General features: G+C 38.9%; 1 protein-coding gene and 1 long non-coding RNA gene across 2 annotated transcripts; both read left to right on the top strand.

The window, feature by feature from the left end:
• The first annotated feature begins 1241 nt into the window (after positions 1 to 1241).
• On the top strand, positions 1242 to 4627 carry LOC109202126 (uncharacterized). Its single transcript, XM_019358471.1, has 8 exons — positions 1242 to 1467; positions 1733 to 2023; positions 2118 to 2201; positions 2367 to 2444; positions 2787 to 2822; positions 3586 to 3642; positions 3807 to 3863; positions 4488 to 4627. The coding sequence occupies exons 1-8, from the start codon at positions 1242 to 1244 to the stop codon at positions 4625 to 4627; spliced, it is 969 nt and encodes a 322-aa protein (XP_019214016.1).
• Positions 4628 to 6034: 1407 nt separating this feature from the next.
• Positions 6035 to 7380, top strand: LOC109202162 (uncharacterized). Its single transcript, XR_002062089.1, has 3 exons — positions 6035 to 6091; positions 6985 to 7031; positions 7108 to 7380. It is a non-coding gene; the product is annotated as an uncharacterized LOC109202162 (long non-coding RNA).
• Positions 7381 to 14245: the final 6865 nt, after the last annotated feature.

Below are 14245 nucleotides of genomic sequence, written 5' to 3'. Positions count from 1 at the left end.
ACTAAGTTGAGGAGAGCGCCGGGCCGCTGCGACTGCTCGCGCCGCCATCTTTGTTTTTGTAAAACAAAGATGTTATTATGTTAAATTGTTATTTAAACACCAAATAACAATACTAAATCACAAAGACACAAAAAACTCAAAACGCTGGGTTGAGAGACCCAGGCTCCCGACAGGACTGGAACAATATGGGACAGTGTTTTTGGTGCAGATGTTCATAGGCTGTGGTGTAGGTACTTTACCATCAAGCTAGAGCTGTTTGACTGTAAAAGTAATTCATTTCTACTTACATATGTCTTTATTTACTGTTTAAACACAACTTTCATGGAAATTTACATAAACACGTTACCATGTCTTACAGGTTTTGCAATCAAAAATACAATAATATTTAACTTAATATCCAAAATCAATTGATCATACCGTTATTTATCTTTTCGTTTTCCAGATCTAGTCAAATCATTGCTTTTGCACAAAACAAACATTATTTTTCTGAGACCCTTTAACCTCTTTTCACCTCTTAAACTAAACATTTCATGACAGAAAAAACAATGACAATAGCAATGACAGAAAGCAATAAAAATGCCTTCTAAGCAGCTCACTTTACTGCACCACTTAGTCACAGAGGTTCTAAATATATCTCATGCTGGAGGTTTACAGAGGAAGGCTGCTGGTGTTTCTGGGGCCTGACGAAGTCTCATTTTTGTATACTGATGCTCGCTTTGGTTTCCTGAGTTGAAGCAAATGTGTTAGTTACACATGTTCATGAGGTGTAACGAATGCCTTTTTATATGCTCTTTTCAGCTGCAGTATTCAGCTTCATCATGGCTGGACACCTGCTGTTTGTCATCCTCATCTGTAAGTCATGCTTACTATAAACATTTTGTTTAGATAAATGTGCATGTGCTGTTGCTTACAACCTGTATTGATGTGTAATTGCACCCCTAATGGTTTGTAAACTTTTTCTTGCAACTGTGTATTACATTAACAGATATTGTTATATATATTTTTTTCTATTTATTGTGAAGTCATAATTGATTTACCCTGTTAACAAATTATTTCATGAACAGATTCTTTGAATGAGATCAAAGCAAAAGGTCAGTTCAAGCGCTTATTTATTTTTACAGTTATTTCAATGTCATTTATATATATTTACATTCATATGTTAACTTCGTAATTTTTCAGCTCTTCTTCCACCTAAACTGACACTGAGTAAAACAGAGATCAGGGAGACAGACTCAGTCACAATGAACTGTGAGGCTTCATCCTCTGTTTTTGTAACTCAGTGTTATTTCTTCACTTTGAGTGGAGGAACAGTCAGAAATTTGTCATGTATGAAGAGACTGACAGGAACTGAACTGCTAGACTTGGCGACTCTCAGATCACCTGCTGAAGTTCAAGTGCGCTGTTATTACTCTGCACAGCCTGGACAGTTTTCTACAAATAGTAATATATCTTCCATCAACATACAAAGTGAGTGACTTCTATGTTGTTTACTAATATCTGATATTGATTCAGAATTTTTTTTTTAAATTGATGTTCGCGTCTACAAGGCTGGTGTGACAAGAGTTTTCATAAAGAACATCGGAAAACAGTTTATTACAGCCTATGCATGAAGCCACAGGCCTCTTGTGATATTAAGATTTTTTCATGAGAAGTGTGTTCAGATAAAAGAAAAAAGTTAAATGTAATAATAAATTATGTGAACATTTCCTGTGTTGAACATTGTCTTTTTCAGCTTCTCTTCCACCTAAACTCATCGTTAATCCTATGGTGATCACAGACACTGACACAGTCACAATGAACTGTGAGGCTCCATCCTCTGTTTCTGTAACTCAGTGTTATTTCTTCACTTTGAGTGGAGGAACAGTCAGAACGTTTTCGTGTATGAAGAGCCTGACAGGAACTGAACTACTGGATTGGGCAATGCTCAGATCACCTGCTGAAGTTAAAATAGGCTGTCAATATATAATAAAGCCTGGAAAGTCAACGTCTCCCTTCAGTAACATGTCCTCCGTTAAAGTACAAAGTGAGTCACTGTCATTTCCACATCATTATATGTAGATACAGTCAAAGCAACAGAAAATGTACTCTGTAATATTTAAGTTTAAATTTATTTATAGATACACATGGAAAGGATGGAAGCATCACAGATTTAACAACCTTCATTACTATTGAAACACCATCTGCTAATAGAGTTGATACAGGTATCGTGCACATAGGTTTTATGGATCTCTTTTGATGTTGAAATAGTTATTATTGTAAGTAATGATGGACCTTTTGGCTAATCATGCATACTTAAATCACTTTAATGTTATACGGTATAAAAAAAATTTTTTTAGATTAATTAAGCATTTACTTATTCTTTTTAGGCAAAAATGATAAAGAAGAAAGAACAACAGATTTCACAACTTCTAGTAAAATGTCATCTGTAGGCAGAAGTGAGACAGGTTTGTTATTATTCTTGTTATCCTGAGGGTGGAATAATTTTGATTATATTGCATTTACTTGATTTACATTTATATAATAAGTGATTTCATGTACTCTCACTGTAACATGAAAGTTTTCAGTGGCTGTTCCAATAAACATGACAGAGAAACATTCAACCTTTCAGCCATAATGCAGTCATGTCAGTTGAAATATTTCAGTTATAAAATTTATATTTGTATTTGTTTTAATGGCTATGTGGAAAGAAAGTCAATGTTTATATAAATGTACCTGTTTTTTGTTCAGTCTCAGAAGACACATATGTAGTTATACCCAACAATACAAGTCACTTTATCTCATTTTAGGTCTGATGAATTCAGCATCAGCTGGTAAAATAACAGGTAATGTATTGTTAATGTTTTTTAAATTTCAAGATGATGATGTTTAAGATGTCTGATATTTGCCACATTCAGTATCTCAGTTTTTTATATCCACAGGAACTTTAATAAATGTCACTACTTTTGTGGGTTTCCTGTCAAATGTACCACAGTATATACAGCAGTACTAGATACATATTTAAAAGCCATTCGTCAGATTCAGGTGACATTACATACTAGCCATATGATCATCAGTATCGGTGATATTTCCCTGTCTAAGTAACAGGTTTATCAGAATACTTGTTATCCTGAGTGAGGAATAGTGTGTTTACACCTCATTTGGTTTATCATAACTATTTTTTTACATATGATTGGTGAATCAAAAAAGTCTGTGGCAGTTCTGATAAACATGACAGAGAAAAAAATCAACAATTCAATCTGACTGCACTTACGTCAGCTGAAATATTTCATTTTAAAATTCGTAATGCAGAAAGAAAGTCAGTGTTGACCTAAAATGTAGCTGTATTGAGGTCAGCACATAAATATGTGTCTTACCTGTGTATCCTTACACAGGTAAGACACATATGTAAGCCTACCCTACTTATATTTTTTTCATATATTTTTTAAATAGTAGTATGAAATACATAGGAAGTAACAATTTTAGGGAAAAGAAAAGTAACCATCTCTCTCCCCGTCTCCCAAACTGCAATCCTTAGAGTCACATCCTTAGAATTGCTACATTACTAGCATGGGAAATGCTAAAACCGTTTAATGTTTTCTTTACCAGCTGTTTCTAGCAGTAAAAGTCCATCCCTACCTGTAATATCACTGAGAACAGCATTAGGTGAGCAATATTTTCTTCCATGCAATAATTTTTGCATGTATTTAATGTGAAAACTAAGTACTATGAAATAAATGGCAAGTAACCATTTAAAGGAAAAGTAGCCCTCCCCAAACTGAATGGAAAATGCAAAAATTATTTTTAATGTTTTTTTGTTTTTTTAACAGCTGTTTCCGGTACTGAAAGTACATCGCTACCTGTAACCACATTGAAAAAAGCATCAAGTGAGCAATATTTTCCTCCATGTAATGATTGTTACTTATCTTTATTATTGTGGCGAGCTCAGACAAGGAGACAGAGACTTCTGTTTTGACCTGCTATTCCTGCCTTAGTTGTAATGCTAAGCTCCAGGGAGCACAGGCTTTTAATAGGAATGCCTCCTCACACACCACAGCAGTGTGAAGTGGTAAACGGGCACAGCCGCCTAACTCACGGTGCTCCACTAGCCACACCAAACACAGAACACACAGCAGCACTAACTAACTAACTTAAAACATGTTAACATCAGGTATACAGTCGCATAAGTCCTTGGGCCAGCACCCCCCCAGCTCACTATAATATGAAAACTTCTTTCATGACAGTGTAACCATTGTTCATTGTAGTAATCACCAAGTAGTTTGTTATATTATTTGTATATAATCTTTACTGGCAGCCTAGACATTCTATCATAGTGATTTTTCATGACAATTTACCATGAACACACAAATTTTTTTGTCTGTGTTAGTTTTGTGTTCCTTGCATTATATCTGTTACATAGCTGCAAAATGGTAAATATTGTTTTCTTCTGTTAATTTTGTATGATTGTAACTGAGACTGTCTACTTTATGTCTTTTGTTGTCTGAAAACAGAGACACTGAAACTGCTTGTGGTTTTGGCTGGTTGTGGAGTAGCTGTGGGTGTTTCCTTACTGGTATTTACACTCGTGAGGAATCTACGGAGAACTGGTGGTAAATGTTGGTTTGTTTTATCAGTAGACATTGATGAATAGATAATGTTGTATTTTGTGGGAAATATTTTATTTAAGTTCACTTTATTCATTTTAGCATAATCTCATCACGTACAGCTGTGAAAAAGAAAGGACACACTCTTTGGGGGCTTTTTTTTCTTCACATGACTGTACAGCTAGTAAAGCAGCTGTGGAGACCAACAGCTCACACAGCTATCGTAATGTGAGCCCACCTGGACCCACATATTTACAGTAAATTTTAATGAAGTGATTTTTTTCTTTGCATTTTCTTTCTCACTCATAACATAAGAAAAAAATTATACTTATGTCATGTCTACTGCAGCAGATGGCGTGGAGTGAAGAGAGTGCGGACACCAATGCAAACACTGTAAACAGGATAAAGTGAACAGAAAGAGAGTTGTTAATTTCTGGCTGCACAAGACTACAAACAAAAGCAAAGAACTACAGATGGAACTACAGATGGAACTACAACTGCCAAAATCTAAAACACAAGACACTAAGTACATGAAACCTGGAACATAGAACTAAAAACTAGAAACTTGAGACCTGAGACTTGGAACATGAGGGAAGGAAAGCAGACAGACCAACAACAGACGGACGACTAAATAAACACACATAATAAGGGGATGGGAAACAGGAGGGAAACACAGCTGGGGCTAATCAGAAACAACGAGACAGAGGGAAAAAAAGAAACAAGACAGGGAGGAAGCAAAACTGAACACACTAAACCCAGGACAAGGAACGATCAAAATAAAACAGGAAATACACGAAACATGCTGAGACACAAACTCGACACTAAGACTGGGGAAGAACAGACATGAGAACAAAACTAACTCGATGTGACACATGAAGCACGAGGGAGGCACAGAAACAAAACCTAAGAACTAGAAATCACAAAATATAATCAAAGAATAACTAATAACTAAGGAAACTAGAAATACAAATGAGTAAATCATCAAAAACACTAGCTCAAAGCATACCATAAATTAGAAAACACATGAACACTGGGTACCCAGATCCAGGACCATGACAGCTTCATCATTACAGTGCTATTCACAAATCCAGTCCATATTGTATTTTTTAACTCCTGTTTTTGATTTTGTTGCAGATGGCTTAACAAACAAACAATATCTTGGAGAGATGGTAATTTATAAATTTTATTTTGTAATTTATAGTACTTGATATTTGCGCTTTACCATATTAACGAGTTTGATAATGATAACCTTTCCAAATACTTTTGCACTTTTAAGAATGCACAAAGACGTTTTGGGCCCTTTGTACAATAATAACCAACAATAATAACTGACCACTGATTATACTATATAATCAGTGGTTAATATTGTTGTTATTAAGGCCTACTTTTACCTGTCATGTCATGAATAACCATCATCTGATTTCTACCTTGTTTCCATTGATCAAACAAGCTACCCAATGAGGAAGCAAACACGGCAATAAACTCAGTACCTGCTGTTGACAAAAACCCTGGTGAGATGTGTTTTGTATATGTATATATATCTATAGATATATAGATATATATATTAGGGGTGCAACAATACATGTATCGGTACTGAACCGTTCGATACAGTGCTTTCGGTTCGGTACACATATGTATCGAACAATACAAAATTTTTAATTTATTTTATCAACTTTTCTTCTGACGATGCTGTCTGTGTTGAGAGCTCAGTGGATCTGCGTTCGACTACTCCACCTAGGCTGCACTGTCGAGCGCAGATCCACTGAGCGCAGCGCAAGCTAGTGAGATAGAAGCTAAGCTCGTTGCAACATGGCAACTGCCTCAACGCTACCCGAAATTGAACCTCCCCCACCCTCATTCAGATCTGGCGTTAGCCGTTAGCACATGATTCTCCTTATGGGGACCTGATATGCTTAATATGCTGCTGAGAATATACCCCAGAAGAAGCGTATAGTATAGCTTTTATTTTGGAAAGAGCCATTTCTCTGTATTAAACTCTCTCCAAAGATGAGTGATTTCTCGATCAGATAGATTTATTTTTTTTCATTATTTTGTTGTTTCAGCAACATTAAATTTAAAAACTGTACTTTTGAGTTAAAATATATATTTATAATTTTAATAAATGACAAATTTAAAAGGCATGAACATTTTTTTGTATCGAAAAAATATCGAACCGTGACACCAAAGTATCGAACCGAACCGAACCGTGAATTTTGTGTATCGTTGCACCCCTAATATATATATATATATATATATATATATATATATATATATACATATATATATGTATATGTATGCTTTATTTCTTAAATGTAAATAAGAATTAAATACAATACTAACTGCACATTATTGGATAAAAATATCTAATAACTGACAAGACTAAGAAAATTAATTTCCTTCTTAGTTGCAGATTTTATTGAACAAGGTGGAGAGATTCCTCAGAATAATGAAGTAAGTCCAGTACAAAGACAACATCTGCCTTATAGGTTAAAGGGTATTAACAGCTGGCTTGCTTTTTTTTCCCCAGTCTGATACATACCATTTGTACGCCACCATCCCTGAGGAGCCAGTTCCATTATTGCTGATGGGTATGGTTTATAGCACTGTGGAGGCACACTGAAACAGAAACTTTTGTTCAAACAACACGGAAGCCCTTTGTTTGGGAAGGCCATGTGTTAAAAACTGACTGCCACGTCAAGACAGTTTTGAATTCACCAAGGTTCACCAAATTATATACAAACATTAAACATTTTCTGTGTGATGTTCAAGATATTTTTGTAAAAGTAATTGTAATGGTAATTTATGTCATCAAAGTGAAATTCTTTAAAAGTTAAAAAAATAACTGTACTTTAATACTAAAAAAGAAAACAGCCTCAATGTGCAAATATATTTCTGTTCATGTTCTCTAAAAGCAGACTATGAAAAAAAAATTGCATTTGTTTGCTTGTTCAGATACTTAGGCAGTAAATTTAGATCTTTCGTCTTGCCTTTAATAAGTAACACCTCACATAAAACCTGAATATATAATTAGAGGCAGACCACATGCGCAGAAGAACAGCTTTGCAGTCTCATAGATAGATTCTGTTTCTATACTTCATATGTTTTCATCGGCCACAGCATGAGAACAAATGAATACTTCAACATGTCAGTGCTATTGACAATAACAGTATTGCATTTTTGGATTGTGTGTTTTCCCCCATTCCATTCTTGATGGTTTAATGAAACACAGAGCATGACTTTACTTAGGCATGATCTAGTAATTTATTTTAAAACAAAGTCAGTTGTGATAATTGATCTAAATATGATAACCTGGGTCGTTGTGTTTTGTGTTTTTGGTTATTGTGTTTTCGGTCCGTCGTGGTGAAGAGGGAGCTAAGTGTAAAAGCGAAGCTCTCAATTTACCGGTCGATCTACGTCCCTACCCTCACCTATGGCCACGAGCTGTGGGTAGTGACCGAAAGAACGAGATCGCGGATACAAGCGGCAGAAATGAGCTTCCTCCGAAGGGTGGCTGGCCTCTCCCTTAGAGATAGGGTGAGAAGTTCAGCCATCCGGGAGGGGCTCAGAGTAGAGCCGCTGCTCCTCCACATCGAAAGGAGCCAGTTGAGGTGGTTCGGGCATCTGACAAGGATGCCTCCTGGGCGCCTCCTGGGTGAGGTGTTCCGGGCATGTCCCACCGGGAGGAGGCCCCGGGGCAGACCCAGGACACGCTGGAGAGATTACATCTCTCGGCTGGCCTGGGAACGCCTTGGTGTTCCCCCGGATAAGCTGGAGGAGGTGGCTGGGGAGAGGGAGGTCTGGGCTTCCCTGCTTAGGCTACTGCCCCCGCGACCCGGCCTCGGATAAAGCGGATGAAGATGGATGGATGGATGGTTATTTGCTTTTCGTTGATTTCATTATGTTCTCTGTGTGTCTTATATTTCCTAGTCTTGTCTGCTTTTACTTCTAGTTTATTTAGTACTTCTAGTTTTGGTTGTCTTAGTATTTGGTCCTGTTTATGTTTGCTCTCGTCTGTGTTGTTTGTCTGGGTCTTGCCCCCCTCTGGTTCCTCCCCAGCATTTCCTGCATTCATTCTTCTTCATTTTCCCCGGTCATGTCTCTGTGTCCACACATACAATTTGGTATACATATTTAGTAATGTGTATAGATTCTTATATTTGTACATATATTTATTCTTATAATTCTCATATTCCTGTTCTTATATTTGGCTTATTTCTTATGTTTCTTGTATTTTGTGCACCACTGTTGCCTGTGAAGCTTGCACACAAGAATTTCACTCATATGTGCTGTACCAGTGTACCAGTAATGTGATATGACAATAAAAGTGATTTGATTGATTGATTGATTGATTGGTTGATTGATAATACTTTATTTATTTTTAGAGAAATTGTTTTAAAGGGTGCCAGACGATCTGGCGCCATCATGAGCACCCCTTCCGACCATACATAGAATACACAAACATAACATTGAGAAGACAGGTCAGAGAGGTACAGAAAAAAAAGGAAATACATAAGACATGCTCAGTAGTCAGGAGTTAACCCATATAGACAGCAGCCCAGTCCTGCTGCCAGTCTTCCAGTGCTGGACAGATCCGCCTACCTACTTCGGGTGGAAGTAATTGTTCGGAGGCGTTGGGAGGTGGGGGGGAGTGCGTGTCTGTGTCAGTGTACATGACAGATTTGTGTGTGTGTGTGTATCCTGTGTTCAACTTCAGAGATAGTGTCCTCCTCCTTTTCTCCTCCTCTTTCCTCATGTATTGTGTATTTCCATTGTTTTTTCATACCGCTCTGACCTGTCTTCTTAATAGATCTCGTTCAATGCCCTCCATCAAGCGTGTCGCCAGGCACAAAACGCAACCAACCATCTCGTATCCAGCAGCAAACATCTCTGCAGGACAATCAGGCTATCCTGAGCCCAGGCTTCTCTTCGAGAATAGGGTGTCAATTTCGCTAAGGGACCAGTTGATCAAATCTATAATTCTTTAGGGTTTAGAGAATTCTGAGGGTTAGAGTTAGACGAGACTAACCAAGGAAATAGAAGCCAAGCAGGAAAGAAAATTCATTAGCACGGTTAGCTCGTTAACGCGTCCAGGCCCACGCACAGGGCGATCCGCAGTAACTCGTTAACAGAGATTTGCTGCGTTAATGCGGTTATGGCATTAATGTTATTTTAACGAGATTAACGCTGACAGCACTAATATATATATGTGTGTGTGTGTGTGTGTGTGTGTGTGTGTGTGTGTGTGTGTGTGTGGATGGTCATGAGCCTCCTGGTCTTGATGTCGTGTCTTCTATCTCCTCCTTTGGCCAGTTTATTATCCCAGCAGGGTACCTGATCACAGGCAGGGTTTAGGTGTTGATAGCCCGGATCTTGTTCTTGCCATTCAGCTGACTCTTCAGGACTTGACTGACCCTCTGCAGGTACTTGACTACTTGGCTCTTCATTATTCCCATTTGCCGGTGGGATCCCCAGGTATTTTTAGCTGTCCTCTATGTCTGCAACGTTGCCTTCTGGTAGTTCGATCCCCTCCGTTTTCACTACCTTCTCTCTCTTCATTATCATCCAGCTACACTTCTCCAGGATGAACAATATTAAAATATCATTGCTGTATATCCTGGTGGTGTGGATCAGTTAATCAATGTCTTGTTTACTCTTGGCATAGTTTTAGTGTTTACACTGACTCTTTTAAATAGTTGCAAGTAAGACAAAGCAAAAAATAAATAAAATCAGCAATTCAGCGGCACTGAGTCCTGTGCTCTAAATCTATTTTCATCTGTTTAGCACGAGTGGAGCAATGGGAGATTTGCCTGGTGCCGCAGTGGTCATGTCAGTGGAGGGGGGTTTTCTGTGAATTTCACATTCCCGTGGCGGCTTGCTATGTGCTTGCTCAGATTTGAAGCTAAATTTTTCAATATAGAAAAAAGTTTTCTTCCAACGCAGAGTGTACGGTGGACACTATTGTTTTTTTCACTTTTTACCAGGTCAAACACAAAGTAATGGTAAAAAAAATGGTAAATGGCCTGTATTTGTATAGCGCTTTACTAGTCCCTAAGGACCCCAAAGCGCTTTACACATCCAGTCATCCACCCATTCACACACACATTCACACATTGAAGTAACAGTAAACACAAAGTAATGTCAGTACCTCCAAGATTTCAGCATTACATGGTTGTACACTCTCCCACACTCCATATTATCCATTGTTGATCTCAGGGGCGGTCCTAGCCTGTTTGGTGCCCTGGGCGAACACACCCTCTGCCACTAAAGCCGGCTGGTTCTTTTGAGTTACATTCCTGCCTCTGTGTCTCATTTAAACAAATCCTGTGCTCCTGTAGTCAAACCTATTGGCCCATTGATATATTCTTTTCAACAATTCCCCTTACTGTGTTACACTAACAAACTGTCATTATAACTCATCATACCTTGAGAATAGCAGATAAATCAACAATACAGCTCTTCTAATTAATGGCTAATTAATATTTTGCTGAACACAGTCCAAAGGTTTCAATAAGCCACATCAGTGTTGACTGTCTGCCTACTATTTACTATCATAGTACAGACGTTTTCCCAATCCCTACTAATGAATGTTATCTTCAGGACATGTCATACATAATACCTACCTTTATACCTGCCATTATCCAAAGACACATCTGCTTACCTGTACCATGTGCCCGTTCGTCCTCCTCTTCTTTTCTCTTTTTTTCTAAACTGAGGACCTGATGACTTTGACCTTTTCTTGTCCATCTTCCATCAGTAATTTTGCACTCCAGTATCAACACCCAACCCCACAACATAAACTAATATACCTACACCTCAGTGCACACATTTGGTTTGTATAGGTTTTTTTTTAATGGGATTTCACACAACCCAGGAAAAATAATGAATACATAATGGGCCTGGATTGACAACATTATGAATGAAATGTGCTCTATGTGGAAGCAGCTCGCCCCCTCCCCTTTCCACAGGTTGTGTGTGAGCAGCAGCAGCAAGTGTAGTGGATCATAAATTTGATTAGAAATCACAACACATTTGGTGCAACTTAAAAAATTGGATTTCCCTAAATATTAATGATGTGTGTCTGTGAAGGTTCTCAGTCATCCAGGTCATCGTAGTCAAAGGAATTTGCAAAGAAAAGCGTCTGGACTTCTTTGAGTTGCTTGAAGACGTTCCACCTCACATTAATGATGTGCCACTATTTGAATTACATCATAATTTTTTTTATATGGATCATCTAGCATTGGGTGTCTCAGACATTATTAACATCGTCATACTTTTGAGTAAATATCATATCCATTGTGCTAAATGGAGGAACGCTAAGCCTTCTCTCCCTGGTTTTATTAATGATTTTAAGATATTTTTTTCTTTGCTAAAAAAGACAAAAAGCACATATGCCAAAAAAATTAACCAGGATAATGCCCGTCTGCTATTCTAAATTTTGACTTATGCTGAGGCTTATATATTGTTAAGTAATGCAGCTGCTTCACTTAGGCTACTAGCAGGTTGCTGAGTAGACATCTGTGTAGTGGTTTGTTTGAAATCTACCACTTTTTCCTTCAGTTTCTGTTATGACATGCATAGGTTCTTTCTCTTCAGCACCCTCTGCTGGTCATAGTGGGAATACTCACAAGCTTATATTTTGGTGGGGTTTTTCTGTGTTCCTGTGGGTAGAGGAAACAGGAAGCTGGTCGCTTGTTAGCCTGCAGAATATGCTGTTTGTCGCCTTAGATGCTCTTTAAAACATTTCTGCCTTGGAGAGTTATTGCTTGTGAGTATTAATGTACAACATGTTTACAAGTTTATTTGGTGCATTTCTATTACATAGATTTGTTTAGAAACCAATTTCATCTGTTATGTTTATCTTTGAGGAAGCTAAACTCGCTAAGTTGTATTGTGATCACTACTGAGTCGCTGTTGATTACGCATTCTATATAACAGTGTAGTTCATATCCTAGAAGTGTGAGTTAAAAGGAAAATACATCTTGTGACATTTACTTTGTGTTTGTTTTTAGTTTTACGGGAAGAAAAGGATGTCAATCATTGAACTACTGACGAAGTAAAAAGCCTCAAACTTACTTCCGCCTCCTATGTTCATTGAAACCGTTAGCTGTCTGTCAAGTTGGGCAAAGGGACGCACAATAAGGACAGAACAGTAAAAAAGCAGCTTCTCAGCGGGCAGAGATAATCAAAGACAGCAACCTCGGCTGCCAGCACGTCTCATCTCTACTACTGCTTATGCTTGCCACACAGCAGCATTGTGGGATGGAGGACACACAAGCCGCAAAAGAAATAACGCAGCTGTCGGCTCTAGAGACCAGGTCAGTGGCCTCTATAACATCTAGTGGATCATCAGCCAGTCGAGCCGCTGCTGCAGCTCGTGCTAAACTGGAGGCAGCTCGCGCACGAGCCGATTATGCCAAAATAGAGTCAGAAATGATGATTGAGAAGGCTCGCATAGAAGCCAAATTGAACACTTTACAGTATGAAAAGGAGGTAGCAGCAGCTATGGCTGAAGCCAGCATCCTTGAGGTTGCAGCAGAGGAGTCTGTCAAAACTGAAAGGAAACCTGCTTTTGAAGAGACTGCTGAAAGGACACGCCAGTATGTGGAGCAGCATCTACAGCCAACCGAGAGTGCTAAACCAGAGGCAGAGCATAGAGAGTCAACTGTTCATGAACTGAAGCCCACAATTCCACCCAGGCAAAGCTTTGATACTCCATATGTTGAAACCCGCTTGTTCAAAATGAGAAACAAAACCATTCCAACATCAGGGCTATCTCAGGAACCAAAGTCTGGTATTTACCCCCACTCAACACCGCACCCGCCAGAGAGCACAAGGGAAAGGTCGCCTGATCGAGTCACACCACAACTCCTACCAGATGGCAGTGCTCAGGTGGGTGATATAGCAAGGTACTTGGCACGGAGGGATCTTATTAATGCTGGTCTCACAAAGTTTGATGACTGCCCTGAAAATTACTGGGCGTGGAAATCCTCCTTTCTGAATGCAATCAGTGGACTAAAACTCAGCCCCAGCGAAGAGTTGGACCTCCTTATTAAGTGGCTGGGGCATGACTCAGCACGGCATGTGAAAAGAATAAAGACGGTCCACGTCTGTCGTCCTGAAGTTGGATTGGACAAAGCCTGGGAGCGCTTGGAGGAATGTTTTGGCTCTCCAGAGATAATTGAAAAAACACTTTTTGACAGGCTTACAAACTTCCCAAAGGTCAGTAGCAAGGATCCCGTGAAGCTGAGAGAGCTTAGTGACCTGCTGCAAGAGGTCGAGGCAGCAAAATCAGAGGGTTATCTCCCAGGGCTAAGCTATCTTGACACTGCACGTGGTGTCGCTCCAATTGTGGACAAGTTACCACACAATATCCAGGAAAAGTGGCTCTCTCAGGGTTTTAAGTATAAAGTTGACCATAGTGTCATTTTTCCGCCATTTTCCTTTCTCTGTGACTTTGTCTGCAGAGAGGCACAAGCCCGCAATGACCCAGGCTTCAGGCTCTTAGCATCTACTACAGACCACTTTAGATCAGATGCTACAGTGAGGAAGCCCTATAAGGGTTTGGTCTCTGCTCACAAGACGGAAATATCACAGGAGAAAGCTGGCCAAGACAGTGTGAGAGAGCAAACCTGTGACGTGGAAAGGCAGTGTCCTATTCATAAAAG

The sequence above is a fragment of the Oreochromis niloticus genome, linkage group LG5 (assembly GCF_001858045.2).
Source record: "Oreochromis niloticus isolate F11D_XX linkage group LG5, O_niloticus_UMD_NMBU, whole genome shotgun sequence".
Lineage (NCBI taxonomy): Eukaryota > Metazoa > Chordata > Actinopteri > Cichliformes > Cichlidae > Oreochromis > Oreochromis niloticus.
This window is presented reverse-complemented; position numbering and strand designations above follow the sequence as displayed.